Source organism: Myotis davidii, unplaced genomic scaffold (assembly GCF_000327345.1).
Source record: "Myotis davidii unplaced genomic scaffold, ASM32734v1 scaffold534, whole genome shotgun sequence".
Classification (NCBI taxonomy): domain Eukaryota; kingdom Metazoa; phylum Chordata; class Mammalia; order Chiroptera; family Vespertilionidae; genus Myotis; species Myotis davidii.
Window position 1 is genome coordinate 6422940 of NW_006286678.1, and position 17031 is coordinate 6439970.

The 17031-nt window shown below is 45.4% G+C and overlaps 1 protein-coding gene across 1 annotated transcript in view; it reads left to right on the forward strand.

Moving 5' to 3' along the window:
* The window catches only part of KIF24 (kinesin family member 24), a 63157-nt gene extending 47880 nt beyond the window's left edge, over nucleotides 1–15277 (forward strand). The window contains exons 9-13 of the mRNA XM_006758574.2: nucleotides 4586–4657; nucleotides 6940–7049; nucleotides 10389–12623; nucleotides 13985–14078; nucleotides 14581–15277. Of these exons, the coding sequence (XP_006758637.1) occupies nucleotides 4586–4657; nucleotides 6940–7049; nucleotides 10389–12623; nucleotides 13985–14078; nucleotides 14581–14721 (2652 nt within the window). The 3' untranslated portion in view covers nucleotides 14722–15277. The remainder of the gene's footprint in view (nucleotides 1–4585; nucleotides 4658–6939; nucleotides 7050–10388; nucleotides 12624–13984; nucleotides 14079–14580) is intronic.
* The last annotated feature ends 1754 nt before the right edge of the window (nucleotides 15278–17031 follow it).

Consider the following 17031-nt stretch of genomic DNA (forward strand, 5'->3'; position numbering starts at 1 on the left):
CAAAATAATGCTATTATTACTCATAATATGATTATTGAATTCAGATTAAGACTTATTTGCAGTTTCCTTTTTATCCGTAGGTTGTATCCCACTGGGGATATATAATAATAATATTGTGTTGGGAAGTCACTTGGAATAATTCTTCTCTGTGTTTAAGCTTATCTGTTTCATATTCAGTTAAAGTAGAAATTGTAAAACAAGTCGTGTTCAGAGAAGTCTAGTGTCCACCCCTGTCCCCTCAGCTCTTATTTTCCTCCTTTTTTATAATTCTTTATATATATGTATATATAGAGGCCCGGTGCATGAATTCATGCACCAGTGGGGCCCCACGGCCTGGTCTGCAGGATCAGGCCGAAACCGGCTCTCTGACACCCCCCAAGGGGTCCCGGATTGGGAGAGGGCACAGGCCAGGCTGAGGGACCCCACCAGTGCACAATTAGTCTGGGGTGGGACCACGGGAGATTGGCCAGCCGGGGAGGGATGGTTGGAGGGCTCCAGGGTGTGTCCAGCCCATCTCACTCGGTCCCAATCAGCCAGACCCCAGCAGCAGGCTATCGGTCAACTGTCTGTCCCCTGGTGGTCAGTGCACGCCATAGTGAGCGGTTGAGCAGCCTTAGCATATCATTATCATATTACACTTTGATTGATTGAATGGCCAACCAGTCAACTGGACACTTAGCATATTAGGCTTTTATTATATAGGATATGTTTGTATTCACCCCTTTTTCTCAGGAAAAAAATGATAGCATACTGTAAATACTGTTCTGCACTTCACTTTTTTCACTTAACAATATCCTGGAGCTCACTCCATAGCAGTTTATAGAGAACTTTGTTACTTTTTACAGCTATAATAGTGTTGCCTGTGCCCCATTATTTAAGTCCTGTTGATCAGAACTGAAGTCTCTAGCTAGGCACATTATTTGCAGACCACATAAGGGATAAATTGGGAGGCTAAGAGAGGTGAGAAAGAGAATAATTTTAGATTTACAGAAAAAGTTGCAAAAATAAATACATAGCATTCCTTCACCCAGCTTCCCTAATGTTAGCATCTTACATAACATAGTAAAATTATCCTAAATCAGGAAACTAACATTGTTGTAATACTATTAACTAATATACAGACCTTGTTTGAATTTCACCACTAGTACCACTAACGTTCTTTTTCAGGTCCAGGATGCTATATGTAATACATTTAGTTGTCATATTTCTCTGTAGGTTTCTCAGTTTTTGTCATTCATGGCCTTAAACCATTGTAGAATGCTGGGCAGTTGTTTTCCAGAATGTCTCTGAATTTGGGTTTGTCTGATGTTTTCTCATGATTAGATTAAGGTAATGAATTTTTAGCAAGAATTCCACTGAAGTTGCATCCTTCTCAGTGTATCATATTACGTGGTGTGTGAAGTCAATATGTCTTATTACTGGTGATGTTAACCTTGATAGCCTAATTAAGGTGGTTTGGGCTGGGTTTTTCCACTGTAAGGGTATAGTTTTCCCTTTGTAATTAATATTATGGGAAGATATTTTGGAGCTATGCAAATATCCTGTTTACGGCACACTTTTGCTGCCCAATTTTAGCATCCATTTACTGTGATGTTTACCTGATGGGAGTCTCTATTCCCATTATTCTTTCTACATTCATTAGTTGGATTTGCTGTAAGAAAGAGCTGTTATTTCCAATTTATTTATTTATTATACTAGTGGCCTGGTGCACGAATTCATGCACATTGAAAGGAAATTAATTAGAAGAAATATTTTAATATCACTATTCGTCCCTTCTCTATAATAGAAGAAATATTTAATATCGCTATTTGCCCTTTCTCTATAATAGGAGTGTCAACCTATTTCACGATCAACATTGACAGATTGAGACACACGCGTGCGATTGGCGCCAGTGAGAGCTTTATATGTATTGCCCATGCGCAAGTCAGCTTAGCCTTTTATAGATATAGAATAAATTTGCTTAATTAGGCCTGCTTTCTGATTTAGCTAAACTTTTTCCAACCCAGTGAAGCACCCCAACTTCTCTTTCAAGTAATTGTCAGCAACACAGCAATAAATATCAACATGAAACAGATTATTATTATAGATCATGAAAGGAGAACAAAGGGTAAAATATTTAACTGCAGCAGTGTTTGACTATATTCTGCACAGTGAGAAAACCTGAAGTCATTTTCAATGTCCACCATTTCTTACTTCTTTTCAGTCGGGTCAAGTTTCTAAGTTTTCTAAATCTCCATTTTCTGGCTAATGAAAAGAAAATAGGATTCCACCGAGTCTCCTATCTACCTACTCCAGGACTTCTGTGAAGAAACTCCAAGAAGGCTAGTCGCTAGGGAGAGGAAGCTGGGCATTGCTATGTGACGTCATTACCCAGCACCCACAGCCACCGTTTTCAGGCTGGACTGGTCTGGGCTGTGGGCCACATTTTGCACCATGGGGTCTTGGCGTCAGCTGCAATTTGGTGGGTGTCACTCTGGGGTGGTGGTGGGGGCTGTGTCCCACTTGGAGAAAGCCGAGTGTTGCTTTGTGGGCGCCAGGTCCGCAGTGCCGTTTCTCTGTAAATGGCCAGTGCGCATCACAGCAGCTCCTGCATTGAGCGTCTGCCCCCTGGTGGTCAGTGCACATCATAGCAACTGGTCAGATGGTCAGACACTTGGCATATTAGCCTTTTATATATAGATTACTTATAACAGTAAATGGATTTTTTATTGCTAGATTATAATCCATTTTTATTATTATTTATTTTGTTGTTCAAATTGTCCCAGATTTGACTATTGGGAATTTTTTCAAATTGGCTCCTGTATCCTTTTGACATGCCCCATCATTATTTGAGCATCTTCTTGCCTTTTGGTACTACAAGATGTCACACTCTTACCTTGTGCTTTCCTAGCCCTAATGAAGTCAACCATTTCTCCAAGGAACCCCGGAACCAATACATTTTAAGCACTTACTATATGCTAGTCAGTTTAGTCTTCACAACTCTGTTCAGGATTCTGAGGCTCAGATGGATTAAGTAAATAGCCAAGGGTCCACAGTCTCTAGCTAGAAATCTGTGATTCTCATATTTAAAACTATGGTCCATCCCAGCCAGTGTGGCTCAGCGGTTGAGCATTGACACAGGAACAAGAGGTCCCTGATTCGATTCCTGGTCAGGGCACATGCCCAGTTTGTGGGCTCGCTCCCTAGTAGGGAGCGTGCAGGAGGTAGCTGATGGATGATGATCCTCTCTCCTCGATGTTTATTTCTTTCTATCCCTCTCCCTTCCTCTCTCTCTCTAAAAATCAATTTAAAACAAATTTTTAAACTATGGTCCAGGAATCAACTATAAACTGGGAAGGAGTATCTATGAAATCATACAACCCTTTGGGGCTTGACTATGCCTCTCACACGGGCAATAGCATGTAAAGGGGCCTGGGAACAAGCCATTTAGAATGGGGTAAAAAGCTTGTGTTCTGTGAGATGCACAAAGGTGCCCCTTGTTTCTTTCTTATTTTCCTTGGATAGTCTTAGTGTTTAGTAAAATCTACTTTCCATTTCCCAAAGACTCATAGGGCTTGGTGGCCATACTTAGACTTGAATATTTAAGGGGCAGGTGGAACTCAGGGGCATGGTTTGGTTATCTGTTCATCCATTCTGAAGATTCTTCCCAGTGCTAAAGTTTGGGGATATTGAATTGATTTGCAATAAAAGGGGACATTGAAACTCCCTTATACTTTCTTATACACTGCAGCTTCTTTGATAGAGAGCGGTTAGCTGCAGGCATCTGTGGTTGCAACCAAGAACAGCCATAACAAAGCTACTTACCTGTTCTTGGTGAACTCCCAGCACTGGCACTTCCAAGGGATTCCTTCCATTCTCTTGCCTCCCTTCCTTTTCATTTACTGCCTTTTAGCCTCGATGCATGACTCAGAAATAGATCTCTCCTCCCTTATCTTGTTCCCCACCTTTGCTCTATCTGTTGCCCCTAGAGGTCTGCATATCCAGGTCTCTGCTGGCACTAGTGATGTCCTGTGAGCACTTCTCTGATGGGCTAATCCCAGGAGCAAGTGACTTGCTCTTACCTTTAGGCCACAGTCCCCGCTTTTTTAAAATGAGGAGGTAGACATAGGTGTTCTCAGTTCCTTTCCAGCTCTGACTCCAGAATTTTTCCTGCTCCATTCAGACAACTTATATTTTAATCGACACTTGAGGCTACAATTATAGGTGTGTACGTGTGAGCGGGGAAGACGGGGGGAGTGGTATAGATATTTTCTCTAAATGCTTCTGCAGTTGGGAGGAGTGTGGAGAGAGAGAGACAGCTTGCAAGCCAGAACTGCCACTATATAAGCTTAGACTCAGGACCTGTGGGAACGTCTGTGGGTTTGTCTGTTCCATGCTGTCAGGGGTACTTAACTGCTTTTAAGTTGGGGGCCCTTACCTAGGCACAACTAGCACAATGTTTCCCAGTCTAGTTTGATTTTTCTTGTTGAACAGGAAACTACAGGACATTTGACTTCTTTTGGAGAATTGACTTTCTTTTGGATATAAGAAAAATCTGATGTTAATCCTCATCACATATGATATTTGATGTGCTTCTTGTTTGCAGCTGAAGGAATGTATCCGAGCACTGGATCAGGAACATACCCATACTCCCTTCCGGCAAAGCAAATTAACTCAGGTAATGTTAAATGTGAGTTTTGAATTTGTTCTGATTCTCATTTGTTCCTTCATCTGTTCATTCAGCAGAGCATCCACTGCCTATAAGACATGCTAAGCACGGCCGGGGGTGGGGAGAGAGGAGGAGTCATATTCCTTCTAGGAGTTCTCATGTATAGGAGGAGAGGGGAGCAGACTCAGGCATAGAAACTTAGGGTGAGGTAGCCAGGCTCCCATGGGGGCAGCAGAGCTCTTTTGGCCATCATCCATCAGCTTTCTGCTTATTTCTAAGTAAAGAAACCTTGTTGATTTAGGGGTACTTTCTTAGCTGTAAGACTTAGACCAGTGTTTCAATACAGAAACTAATGGCTGCAGTTAAAAAGAATGATAGATTTTTTACCTGTACTGATAGGAAAGATGATCAAGATCTATAATTTAAAATATGAAATGAGAAGAAACAATACAGAAAAATTGTGCATTTGTTAACTGATTATTCTGAGTGGTAGAACTATATATAGGTAAATTTTTCTGCTTTTTTTTCTGTCATGAAAAATGTGCCTCAGACTTATTAACAGAAAACACCAATAAGACAGCATCTGTAATTGCTGCAGAAGATGGCCCATGGAGGAGTCTGCCTGGTACAATCACTTGTGAGACAGTGTGGGTGCCCCTGGTTCCTTTCTTCACCGAGTCCTGCACACTAGCGGGCAGACTAGGTAGAGGGCGCTCGAGGTGATGATTGTTGTGTTCAGGGAGAAGTTTCAACTAGACTAGCAGCTCCACAGGGGCTGGAGCAGACCCTGTAATAACATAGCTACTTATCAGACAGAGTTGGTGATTTGGATTCGATTGTGTCTTACCAAACATTTCAGCCACGGATCTAGGAAACCCTTCTTAAAGGTGATTAGTACTCATCCCAGAAAATGTGTTCCTATTTAGTTAAAATAATAATAATTCAAACAGTACATATAAGTACAAAGAAGACGGGAAGGGTACCAGAAAATCCCACCTCCCAGTGACAGTCACCGCTGCATTTTTTTTTAAAATATATTTTATTGATTTTTCACAGAGAGGAAGGGAGAAGGATAGAGAGTCAGAAACACCGATGAGGAGAAACATTGATCAGCTGCCTCCTGCACACCTCCCCACTGGGGATGTGCCGCAACCAAGGTACATGCCCTTGACCGGAATCGAACCTGGGACCTTTCAGTCCGCAGGCTGACGCTCTATCCACTGAGCCAAACTGGTCAGGGCACTGCTGCGTTTTGGTAAACATCCTCCCAGGCATCTCTCTGCGCTCATATATGAAGAGCCACCTGTGTTCCTAGCCAGTTGCTCTGTGGTTAGAGCATCGGCCCTGAGGCCTGACAGGTTGCGGGTTCAATTCCGGTCAAGGGTACGTACCTCGGTTGCAGGCCCAGTCAGGGTGCATGCAGGAGGCAACCTATCGATGTCTCTCTCTCACATCAATTTTTCTCTGTCTCTCCCCTTCCCTTCCACTCTCTGTAAAAATCAACAGAAAAAATTTCCTCTGGAGAGGATTAACAACAAAAAAGATCTGCCTACAGAGTAATAGAATCAAACCTTTTTTCTTCTATAATAGTTTTAGCTCTTTCTGTGTAAGTAAGTACAGATATACATAATTATTTTGAATGGTTGTATTGTATTGAGTTTACAGTTATCTAGTTTGTTCTGTGTATAAACTCTTAGATTAGCCAAACCAGTGTTTGCATTTTTTACATTTTCATACTATTGCCAAACTCTCTCCCAAATGCTCGTACCAGTTCACAGCACACAGTACGTGGGCATTTTATCAGAGCCCGTTTCTCTGGGTCCTCGGAAGGCAGGGTATCAAGAGTCTTCTTTAATCTTATGGGTGAAGAGAATATTCGTTCTTATAATGGTTTGTTTGCTTTTCTTTTTTATTAGATTTTTTTTTAATATTTTTTTTATTTCAGAGAGGAAGGGAGAGGGAAAGATAGAAACATCAATGATGAGAATCACTGATTGGCTGCCTCCTGCACACCCCCTACTGGGGATCGAGCAACCTGGGCATGTGCTCTGACCCGGAATCAACCGTGAACTCCTTGTTCATAGGTTGAAGCTCAACCACTGAGCAACATTGGCCAGGCTGTTTGCATTTCTTTGATTAATGTGAAGTGAGTACCTTTTTTGTATTTATTATTCGTATTTCTTCTGTGAATTGCCTTTTTGTAGACAGGGGAACTGGCCCCTGTCCTGCATACAATAGTCAGTGTGCCCTTTGTTAGGTGACGTCATTGGCCTACCTTCTGCTTTGGACAGGTCCTGAAAGACTCCTTCATCGGCAATGCCAAAACCTGCATGATCGCCAACGTCTCACCCAGCCACGTGGCCACTGAACACACGCTGAACACCTTGCGCTATGCTGACCGGTGAGTCCTTCTCAGGCGGCAGGTCATGCAGTAGGTCATGTGCACATGCGTGTGTGTGTGTGTGTGTGTGTGTGTGTGTCATGCACACACACAGGTCTGACCTTGAGGTCCATTAGGGATTGTGCACTTGGTCATTTGAAAAATGTGATCTGCTAGGCCCTGGCATTTTACAAATGTGACTGTGACAAGAGGAAGGTGACACATTCCCTTGTTCAGTAGCTTTTAAATGGCTAATGGGAGATGAAATACTTTTCTGGAATAGAATCTTCCCACTAGCCTCTGCCCTAATTATAAGAGACATAATACATATTACTTGTCAAGGCAGAAGCACTTAGAAGAAACTAACCCAGGATAAACTGAGGCCTAGAGAAGGGCAGGAGCTGTTGGCAGACCTAGTGCCTCTTACCTGTGGACACGTGTTTCCTGTGGGAGGTGAAGGTGCTCTCATTACCATCTTCTCTGGCTTCTTTGCTGCCTGGTCCTGTCTCACATCCTCCTCTATGGTCTCGCAGGAGTTGTCTCCAGACTAACAAACTGTTATTTTATTATTGTTGAAGAATCTTAGTATCCAGGGCATTTTATGAAACTCATTGAAAAGAAAAGATGAGCTATCACTTAAGTTCCATGAAAACAGGAAGGAACCTTATCTACCTTTTTCTCCACTATATCTCTGCTGCCCGGACAATACTACCTAATAGATGCACAATAAATATTTGTGAATGAAAAGAGGCACTCCTCCTGGGTGTCAGGGCTTGAGAGAGGCCTTCTGTGTACTTTACCTCATTTAAATAGGAGAGACCATTTACAAAGTGGTTACAACACTGGGCTCTGGCGTCATACTGTCTGGGCCAATACCCTGCCTCTGCCACTAGCTCCTGAGTGGCCTGGGACAAGATTTCAATTTCTCTGAGCCCCGTTTCCTTCCAAAAGGAAATAATAATACCTACCTTACATAGCAGTTATGTGGAACCAATGAGGTAATATGTATAAAGAGCTTAGCACCATGCCCGGTAGTGAGGACTCAGTGTATGTTAACTTTTGATATTAGTAGGTCCCCCAAATAAGTTTCCTGAAGGAGGTTTCTTTTATTACATGGTTTTCCTAATGCCAGCGCATTAGCCCTGCTAGAAGAAAGTGGCTACCTCACAAACTGAGATCAGATAGAAGATGCGTGATGATCCAAATTGTTTCCATAAAACCACTATGGCTTGAAGTTCTTTTCCCCCTTGTGTTCATTACCCAGCTTCAATTATGAACTCTAAGCTGATCTTGTTTCATAACCCCACCCAGTCCCCAAATCATAGACATCATATCATTGCTTCAACTTCATCATTAGGAACAGACATTCCTCCCAGTGCTCAGTGAAGGAAGATGGAAATAACCCTTTATCATAGGGGAGGTACTGAGTACAACTGAGAGATTATTTGAATAATTTTGGTTAAAAAGAAAAAGAATAGAAAAAGTACAATAGAAGCAATCTCTCCCATTCAAAGAAGTCTGATAAATTATTGAAAATAAATATGAAAGCCATTTGTTTTATATGCTCAAATGAGGCCTAATTTTAGGTATTAATCTATGCACACATAGAATGAGGATGATTTTATTGCTTAAAATTTCCCCTCTCTGATTTAAAATTTTCACCTCTCCACATACTAGAAAAATGTTGCTAAGCGTCCAAAAATAAAGTTCCAGCTGGACCCCAACAGATATATCAGAAGAGAGCTCTGTGACAGGAGTGACGTTGGTCACAGGCCGAGTATATTGGAAACATTTAGTATCGATGACCAAATTACCTGTAAGATTCCTTCTGGCACTAAGGTTTCTAGAAATATTTCTTAGGAGGAATTTTGGTTTCTCTCTTAAGGAAACTAAAATAGCTCAAATTTGCCAAAACCGGTTTGGCTCAGTGGATAGAGCGTCGGCCTGCGGACTGAAAGGTCCCAGGTTCGATTCCGGTCAAGGGCATGTACCTGGGTTGCGGGCACATCCCCAGTAGGAGATGTGCAGGAGGCAGCCGATCGATGTCTCTCTCTCATTGATGTTTCTGACTCTCTATCTCTCTCCCTTCCTCTCTGTAAAAAATCAATAAAATATATTTAAAAATAAAAAAAAAATAGCTCAAATTTGAATAGCAAGGCGTAATCTGGAACCGTTTAGACTTGCTGTGGCATCTGCTAGCCCATTCTTTGTATGCAGCCCTACTGCAACACCTAAGCAAAGGCCCATCATGGACACAATTCATGTCTTGCTACATCTCTTTGCTTAGCTGTGTTATCTGCTAGCCTTGCTTCTGAGACTAAAAGGAATATTTAAATCAAGTTTCAGTGTCAGATTTACTGTCTTGGTTTTCAGAAATGGTCAGAGGGGTCATTTAGCCCCCATTGAGGATTGTATTAAAATCAAAGCAATGGAAAAGACATTTTCCAGGAGCCCCCAGGCAGAAGTACTGCTCCCTCTTAGGGGATTTTAATCTACAAACCAATCACCGTAGAGTTACATTTTTACCTGAAGTCTCCTTGTAATTCCTAATTTTTACAGTGTTTTTGTGGTATCACAAAGTAAGAGACTTAAATCTTGGCAACTGAATCCTAGCAGAGAGCTAATTCTGGATTTTTCTATGTTCTCCTGAATTTCTGTGTGGAATAGAACATGGTTTTCTGTTTATCTGGGGGCGATTTTTGCCTCCCTGGGAACATTTGGCAATATCTGGAGACCGTTTTGATTATCATACTGGGGGAGAAGTGCTATTGGCATTAAGTGGGTGGAGGCCAACCATGCTATTAAACATCCCACAGTGCAGAGGACAGCGCCCCCAACAGAGAATTTCCTGGCCCCAAATACCACTAGTGCTAAGGTTGAGAAACCCTGGGAATAGACAGGTCATTTTCCCTTATTGGTATTAGCACAAGCCTGCTTATTTCCATAAGGCTTTTGCTTCCTGAAGTGTCCAGCAGGTTTGAGGGAACTTGTTTTCTCAGAAGCCTGAAAGTAGGTGGTTTTCAGGAAAAGAGGGCCCGGTTTGTGGAATAGTGACTGGGTGAGTGGGAGACATTAAGCTCCAGGAAGTGTGGAGTGGGCCCTGCGTGGCTGTAGTGAAGTTCTGACACTAGCTCCTCTGGCCTGTCAGTGACGTGGGACTGTGGTGATATCTAAAACTTATGATTATGGAATGTTGGGTGCATGTTTATATCCTTAGAGAAGACATTGATCTTTTTTGTTCAAGTAAAGAGGGCTCCCAGTCCTTGTAATACTTTGCTTTGGTTTTGTTTCCCTGAAAGTTGTAGAAAAGGAATTATAGAACATGAAGAATCACATTTAACATAAAATGGTTCTTTACAGGGTCAAAGAACTAAAGAAAGGCATCAAATGTTGCACTTCAGCTGCCAGTCGAAATCGGACATCTGGAAACTCTTCTCCAAAACGAATTCAGAGCTCCCCTGTGGCCCTGTCAGGGGATAAGTGTTCTCCCAAAAAAGTCAAGCTGGGGCTTCAGCAGTCACTCACGGTGGCACCTTGCTCCACAAGAGGGAAGGCCCATCCTCTGGCCAGCCATCCACCCAACATCCCTTTTACCTCTGTTCCTAAAGTCCCTGGTAAAAAGGGCAGTTCCAGAGGGAGTCCTCAAGAGTGGGTCATTCAGACTAGCCCTGTCAAAGGAACTGTGCAGTCTGGACAGTCAGCCAAAAAAAAGGAAGAAGAATCCGCTTCATTGTGCTCTGAGAAAAATCAGAACAGCCACAAAACTGCGCTTGGGTGCGGAAGCAGGGCCCCTGGCCCAGGACAAGACCTGGTGCATGGTAAGCTGACCAACAAGTGCAAGAAAGTGCAGACTGTGCAGCCAGTGCAGAAGCAGCTTGTGTCACGGGTTGAGCTCTCCTTCGGCAATGTCCACCACTTAGCAGAGTACAGCCAGGGCAGCAAGGAGGACACGCTTGCTAGGCCTGCCTCTGAAGCTTGGACCAACATCCCTCCACATCAGAAGGAGAGGGAGGAACATTTGCGTTTTTATCACCAGCAGTTCCAGCAGCCACCTCTCCTCCAACAGAAGTTAAAGTACCAACCACTGGAAAGGCTTTTATGCCAGTACAGGCCCCAAGAAGGGCAGCTCCAGAATGAGACCCCTCCTCCCTTGCACTCTTATTCTGAGAGTCATGATGGAGCCCAAGCTGAGGACCTTGATGACAGCGATTTCAGTGAAGATTCTTTCTCACACGTCTCCAGTCAGAGGACCACGAAGCACAGAAACACCCTGGAGAATAACGAAGGCTCATTCTTCCTTCATCAGCGAGAACAAGGTCCTGAGGAGCAGGTGGCTGAAAGGCAGCAGAGTCTGCTTTTTAGCCCCAGGTTGGATGGTGATGAGAAGGATCTAACCGGAAGCTGGGTGTATGCCAGGAATCCCACAAGCCACAGAAGAGCAGCAGTTGATCATGGCCACAGCCCAAGTAAAGTGCCCTTGGACTGGAGCAAAGAAGAGGACTCTACCTCCTCAGGTCCTTTTCCCAGAGACATACTGGCAGAGAAGCCTTACTGCTCACAGGTAGACTTTGTCTATAACCAGAAAAGAGGCAGTGGCTCAGCCTCGGATTTCAAACAGGATGCTCTCAGAAGTGAAGCTCCTGGGCAGGCCGAGGGCAGCTCACCATCCCTGAAGGAAGAGGATTTCACTTCCTCGCTATCCCTCATTGCTGTTGCTGGATCCCCAGACCAGAGAGACACAGTCGGCACACCTCTGAAGGAACTCCGTGAAGGCAGCCTAAATGCGGCAACCAGAACAGTGGAAACCAGTCACCCTTCCCAAGAAGCCTCTCAGGAGGAACTGGGCACGTGCTCTGAATATGCTTCCGGGCTGATGGCTCCCCTCACTGTGTCCCTCCTGGAGAACCCCGACGACGAGGGCCCTCCTCCCTTGAACCAGCCAGCCCAGGATGGGGCTACACACAGTCTATCGGGCACAGAGGGGCCATCTGTGGGTCACACAGTGCCATCTGGTGATCAAGAGGTAGTCCTGCCAGTGTCTTTGACAAGTGGGCACCTGTGGCTCTCATCATCTCCCCCTGACAATAAGCCTGGTGCTGACCTGCCAGCCCTATCCCCATCGCCCATCCGACAGTACCCACCTGACAAGCTGCCCAACAGGGAGGCTGACCTGGGAGAGGGCAACCAGGGCAGAGAGACTGCACTTTTTTCCCTGAAGCACATGGCTAGTGAACAGGATGATGCTAGTGCTAAGGAGACACAACCGAACAGTTCCCGAGGCTTCTCAGGAGAGCCCTCCCCCCCCATACATGCAGGAAGACCCCACTGGGAGCCTGCATACACCCCGCAAACAGGAAGCAGTGATGTGGCTGACCAGCCCTGGGTTCAGGACAGAAAGCATCTGGCAGGGCACGGTTGGCAGGAGCTGGATTTGTCCATAGACTCCATCAGGTTGCCCTGTTACAATGAGGACATTGCTTGGCTCAAACATCGGCCAATCCAAAGGTGCTTAGCAAGGCCAGGCTCTCCCCTGGTTCCCAGCTGCTCTCCCAAGACTGCCGGGACACTGCATCAGCCCACCTTGGGGCACGCACAGTAAGTTGGACTCTCTCCATGAGACCTGAATTCCTTTGGCACCCCTCTCCCACCCCAGTTTAATGCTTTACCTATTTTTGGAATGGCTATGGTTAGCTGTGTCAGCTATACTGCAACTAGAGAAAGGCTTTGTTCAGCTTTTCATGGAAATCAGTCTAGATCAGTAGTTCTCAACCTTCCTAATGCCGCGACCCTTTAATACAGTTCCTCATGTTGTGGTGACTCCCAACCATAAAATTACTTTCGTTGCTACTTCATAACTGTAAAACAATATGTAATTATATGTGTTTTCCGATGGTCTTAGGCAACCCCTGTGAAAGGGTCATTCGACCCCCAAAGGGGTCGCAACTCACAGGTTGAGAACTGCTGGTCTAGATGCATCTGATATGAATAAAACGTTGGGGCAGGCCTACCAGGATAGGCCTCTGCCTGGGAAAACGGAGATGTGAGAAGGGAGGATCTGTCCCCATAAGCAGGCCTATGACCTCTGGTGAGATCAGAATCCTCTTCATTCTGTTGGGTTTGTGTTCCCAGAAGTGTTGCCCAGCAACCCATTAGCTGTGGTGTTGTGTCCTCAAAGCTAAGGTTGGGTACCTCCCAAGACAGGGAAGGTAAAAATGAGGGTGGGGCTGTGTGTGGATGGTGCAGCAGAGACGAGACAGCAGCCTTAGAGGGTGTGAAAGAAAGGAGGTGGAGGATCTAGCAGACCCCCTCACAGTATCAGAAGCCTCAGAGCTGGAGGGCAGGATGAACAAATACTTTATGAGGCTACAGCCCTTTGTTTGGGCTCCTGTTACCTAGGCTAGCTGTCTGCTACTCACTGATCCTCAGGCCAGGGCTGTGGACAGAGGAATCAGGTGAGGGGGGCCTGCCTCTTCTGGGTAGACAATCTTGTTGTCTCTGTGGTCTTGCCCATCGGTAGGGGCTGACAAAAGGCAGATCTTCTGGCTTCTAGGTCAAATACCCTCGCTTTGGTCCTGGACCCCCCTCAGAAGTAGAAATGACAGCAGGCTCTACCTTGTGCCAAGTGTGCCAGCTGGAGTGGCACTGCCTTGACCCTTTCTGCAAAGAAGCTGTGGGCAGCTCCTCTCTAGAAGCAGCACCCTTAGTGTACCTGGAGAGGTAGGGGACAGTTCCAGAAGCCCCCAACTCTCCCAGTATCTCACTGGTATTTCCTAGTTTCTTGACAAGTCCTGAGAACAGGTGGGGGCAGGGGGAGGTTGGGTGAGTGGGTCCTGGTCAGAGCCTTGACCACTTTGGGCAGAGCCAGCTCCTGGCTTGGAAATGGGGCTCGGTTCCTAAAAGCTACCCAGGAGAGATGGGAGCCCAGAGGCTCACGGCATCCTCTCTGATGTTCCCAGGCAGGTGGTCATCCGAGCACACCAGGAACAGCTGGATGAAATGGCCGAGCTGGGCTTCAAAGAGGAGACACTGATGAGCCAGCTGGCTCCTAACGTAAGTGGCCTTGGCTGGACACTCGGGCTGTTGGCAATTAGTCTGTAGTATTATGATGGTCAGCTTTGTTTGCTGAGGTTAGGTGTGGGGTAAGGGTCTGCGCCACACGCTAACCATTTCTTGCCACTCCTCTGGGATAGCTTCAGGGAGTACAAGGACAGGTGGGGGGTGGTGCTACACTCCCATTCCCAGGCTAAAATGCTTCGGGCCTCTATCCTTCACCGTTCTGCCTTCCCAGCAGCTTATTCGGGGCCCTCCTGTGACAGTAACAGTGAGCCACATGCAGATTAGAAGTACTTCTACAAAAACACCCCCTACCCTGAAAAATACGTCTATATATAAAGTGTCCCAAATGCAGAGAAGTGGGACCCACCCCGTGCCATAGTAACTGCTGCAGGTTTTACAGCTGGAGGGCCTGGGCTCTGACGTTTTCCTGCAAGAGAAAAGCAGGTCTGGGAGAGGGCCAGCAACAGCACCATTTGTCCTTTGTTTCCTATCTCAGGATTTTGAAGATTTTGTCACCCAGTTGGATGAAATCATGGTTCTGAAGTCCAAGTGCATCCAGAGTCTGAGGAACCAGCTGCAGCTATACCTGGCCTGCCATAGGCTGTCTGAGGCCCCTGAGAGGACAGTGGTGTCTTAGAGCAAATCCAGTATGAGGTGGTGGGGGCAGCTTAAGAGCCTGTGCTAGGTTCTCAGGGGTTAGAGGAGCTTCTGCCAGATCATCCCTGCAGATATCAGAACCCACTCCCTGGACCTGTCCATGCTAGCCTCTCCTTAGCCACATGCAGCCTTGGCTGGGCCCCAGCTCCTCTCTCAGGGACAAGCCTCTATCCTTCAGTTCCAAGTGCAGGAGCATCTTACTGTGCCCCTCACTTTTCTTCGAGGCTGGAAGAGAATTTGTCTTACTAACCCATTGTCTGTAGAAACACACAGAATAACCCTGTAGATGTTTCTGAATTTGAAACTAAGAGTATGGGTAGTCAGTGGAAACCTACAGGCCAGAGGTTACAAGCTGGGGAAGATGACATGCTGAGCCCAGGAGCTTTATCAGGTGAATTCTGTGCCTGTTGCCAAAAACTAAAACATTGATGCTAGTGGGGCAGGGGCAGGGTGAGCTCTGCCCCATTATTTGGGGCTTTAGGTTGGCTTTTAATGTAAAATGAATAAACTTTGATTTGCTGTCTTTAACAGCAGAAGATGTGAGACACACTTTATGCTTTCAGTTCTTCTCCCTGCAATCCAGTTCTTTGTCCATCTCTGCCTTTTGCTGGGATGATCAGCCTTTTACAAGCCCCCAAAGCCCTCATAATCCTGTTGGCATTTCCTGGCTCCAATCTGAGACTCCTCACCCATCACACCCACTCATGGAACAGTTGAAGAGCTAGTGGTTCTCAGGCAAGTCCATCTCCTAGCTCACCTTCATCCAGAAAACCCTGGTCTACTCCCCCTTCTCAAAATAGCCTCTGTTCGGTATCTTGGCAATGAGTATTTTAGTCAATGGTCTGAGACTCTGAAGCAGAATTTTTACACACAATCTTCACTTGAGTTCTGCTTGCTGTCTATCATTTTAGCAGGAAGAAGCTTAAGAAATGCAAAGTGGCCTCCAGGTGGCCATCATTTACCAAGGCCACCATGGGTCAAATCAAGATTCGTGTGTCACAGCCTTGGCCCCGACAACCATTATACTATGGAAGTTTTAATTGCCTACAGGTAAAGAATAAATTTTAATGGCTTTAAAAGGGGGGCTTAATTTTAAAGGCCAAAAGTAGAGGGGCTAGCTGGCTTTCTGAGACAATAGCCCTGCTATCCTTTGTCAACTTTTGTCAACCTCTGGCCATGCCTGATCTGACCACTAGAGGGCAGCCTCTTTCCACTTTGGTGCTTCCTGGCCCAAAGGCTCTGCAGTCCCTCAAGTGATCACTAAAAAAATTAAACCCACCTCCGCCCAAGAGCACAACAGGGACTACAGGACAGTATTAAGTATAAGGACAAGAAACTTTAGGGATAAATCTAGTTCTATCAGCTACAACAGCACCACTGAGCTGGTGAAGCAGTTTGCATCCAGTCCTACTTGTGGCACAGAGTACATAAACGTCTGAGATCACGGGAAGAGGGACTTTCCTCATTTCTGGGTAATTACCCCAAAGGCCCAGCCTGTCTCACCTCAACAGCCAGTCTCACAGGAAGGGATATGTCCTTGGTCCAGAGACCAAGCTAGGTCAGGTTTAAACAGGTCTTCCTCTTGGCCTGCCTTTGTGAACCAAAACCAGGGCAAACTGGAGGGCCAGCTCCTCGGTCTCCCAGGCCTAGAGTAGGAAGAAAGTATTGAAGTGACAAAGTGGTTAAGTCCTGTTTCATTCCCAGCAAGCAAATCTAAGCAGGAAGTCACTCACACACACGTAAAATGGCCCTTGGCAATAAAGAAATTGATAGCGGGACAGACCTTTTAGGTTTTTATTAGTTTTCTCTGAAGAATCAAAATAGTTATTAGCAAATTACTTTAGATTAATCAAGACTGTATATCCTCCATATTTAGATATTTAATGATGTACAGCATAATACAAAACAAACCAAAGAGACTGATTTCTATGACTAGCTGTTACTCATTGTGTCATCCTAGAGCAGGGGACTGGTGGGAGAGGCTGTTCTCCAAAGAGAACTGAGGTGGAGTTAGTGCTGGGCAACTAAATCATGGCCTGTTTCTCCCCAACTCAGTGTGCTGGGAAGGGGCCAAAGATTTCTTAATGTGACAACTGTTTCCTAGAGCAGAGGGCTTTAAAATCCTGGCAGCAGGACTGTGGTCCAAACCAAGCCGAAAGAAACAGGCTGGGTCAGGGAAGCATGGTAACTGCCTGGCAGAAGAGGCAAACTCAGGACCCCATGGGCAAAGGGCATTCTTTGCACCTCAGTGACATTGCAGAACCAGTGTAACACTAAGAGACTTTGTTAA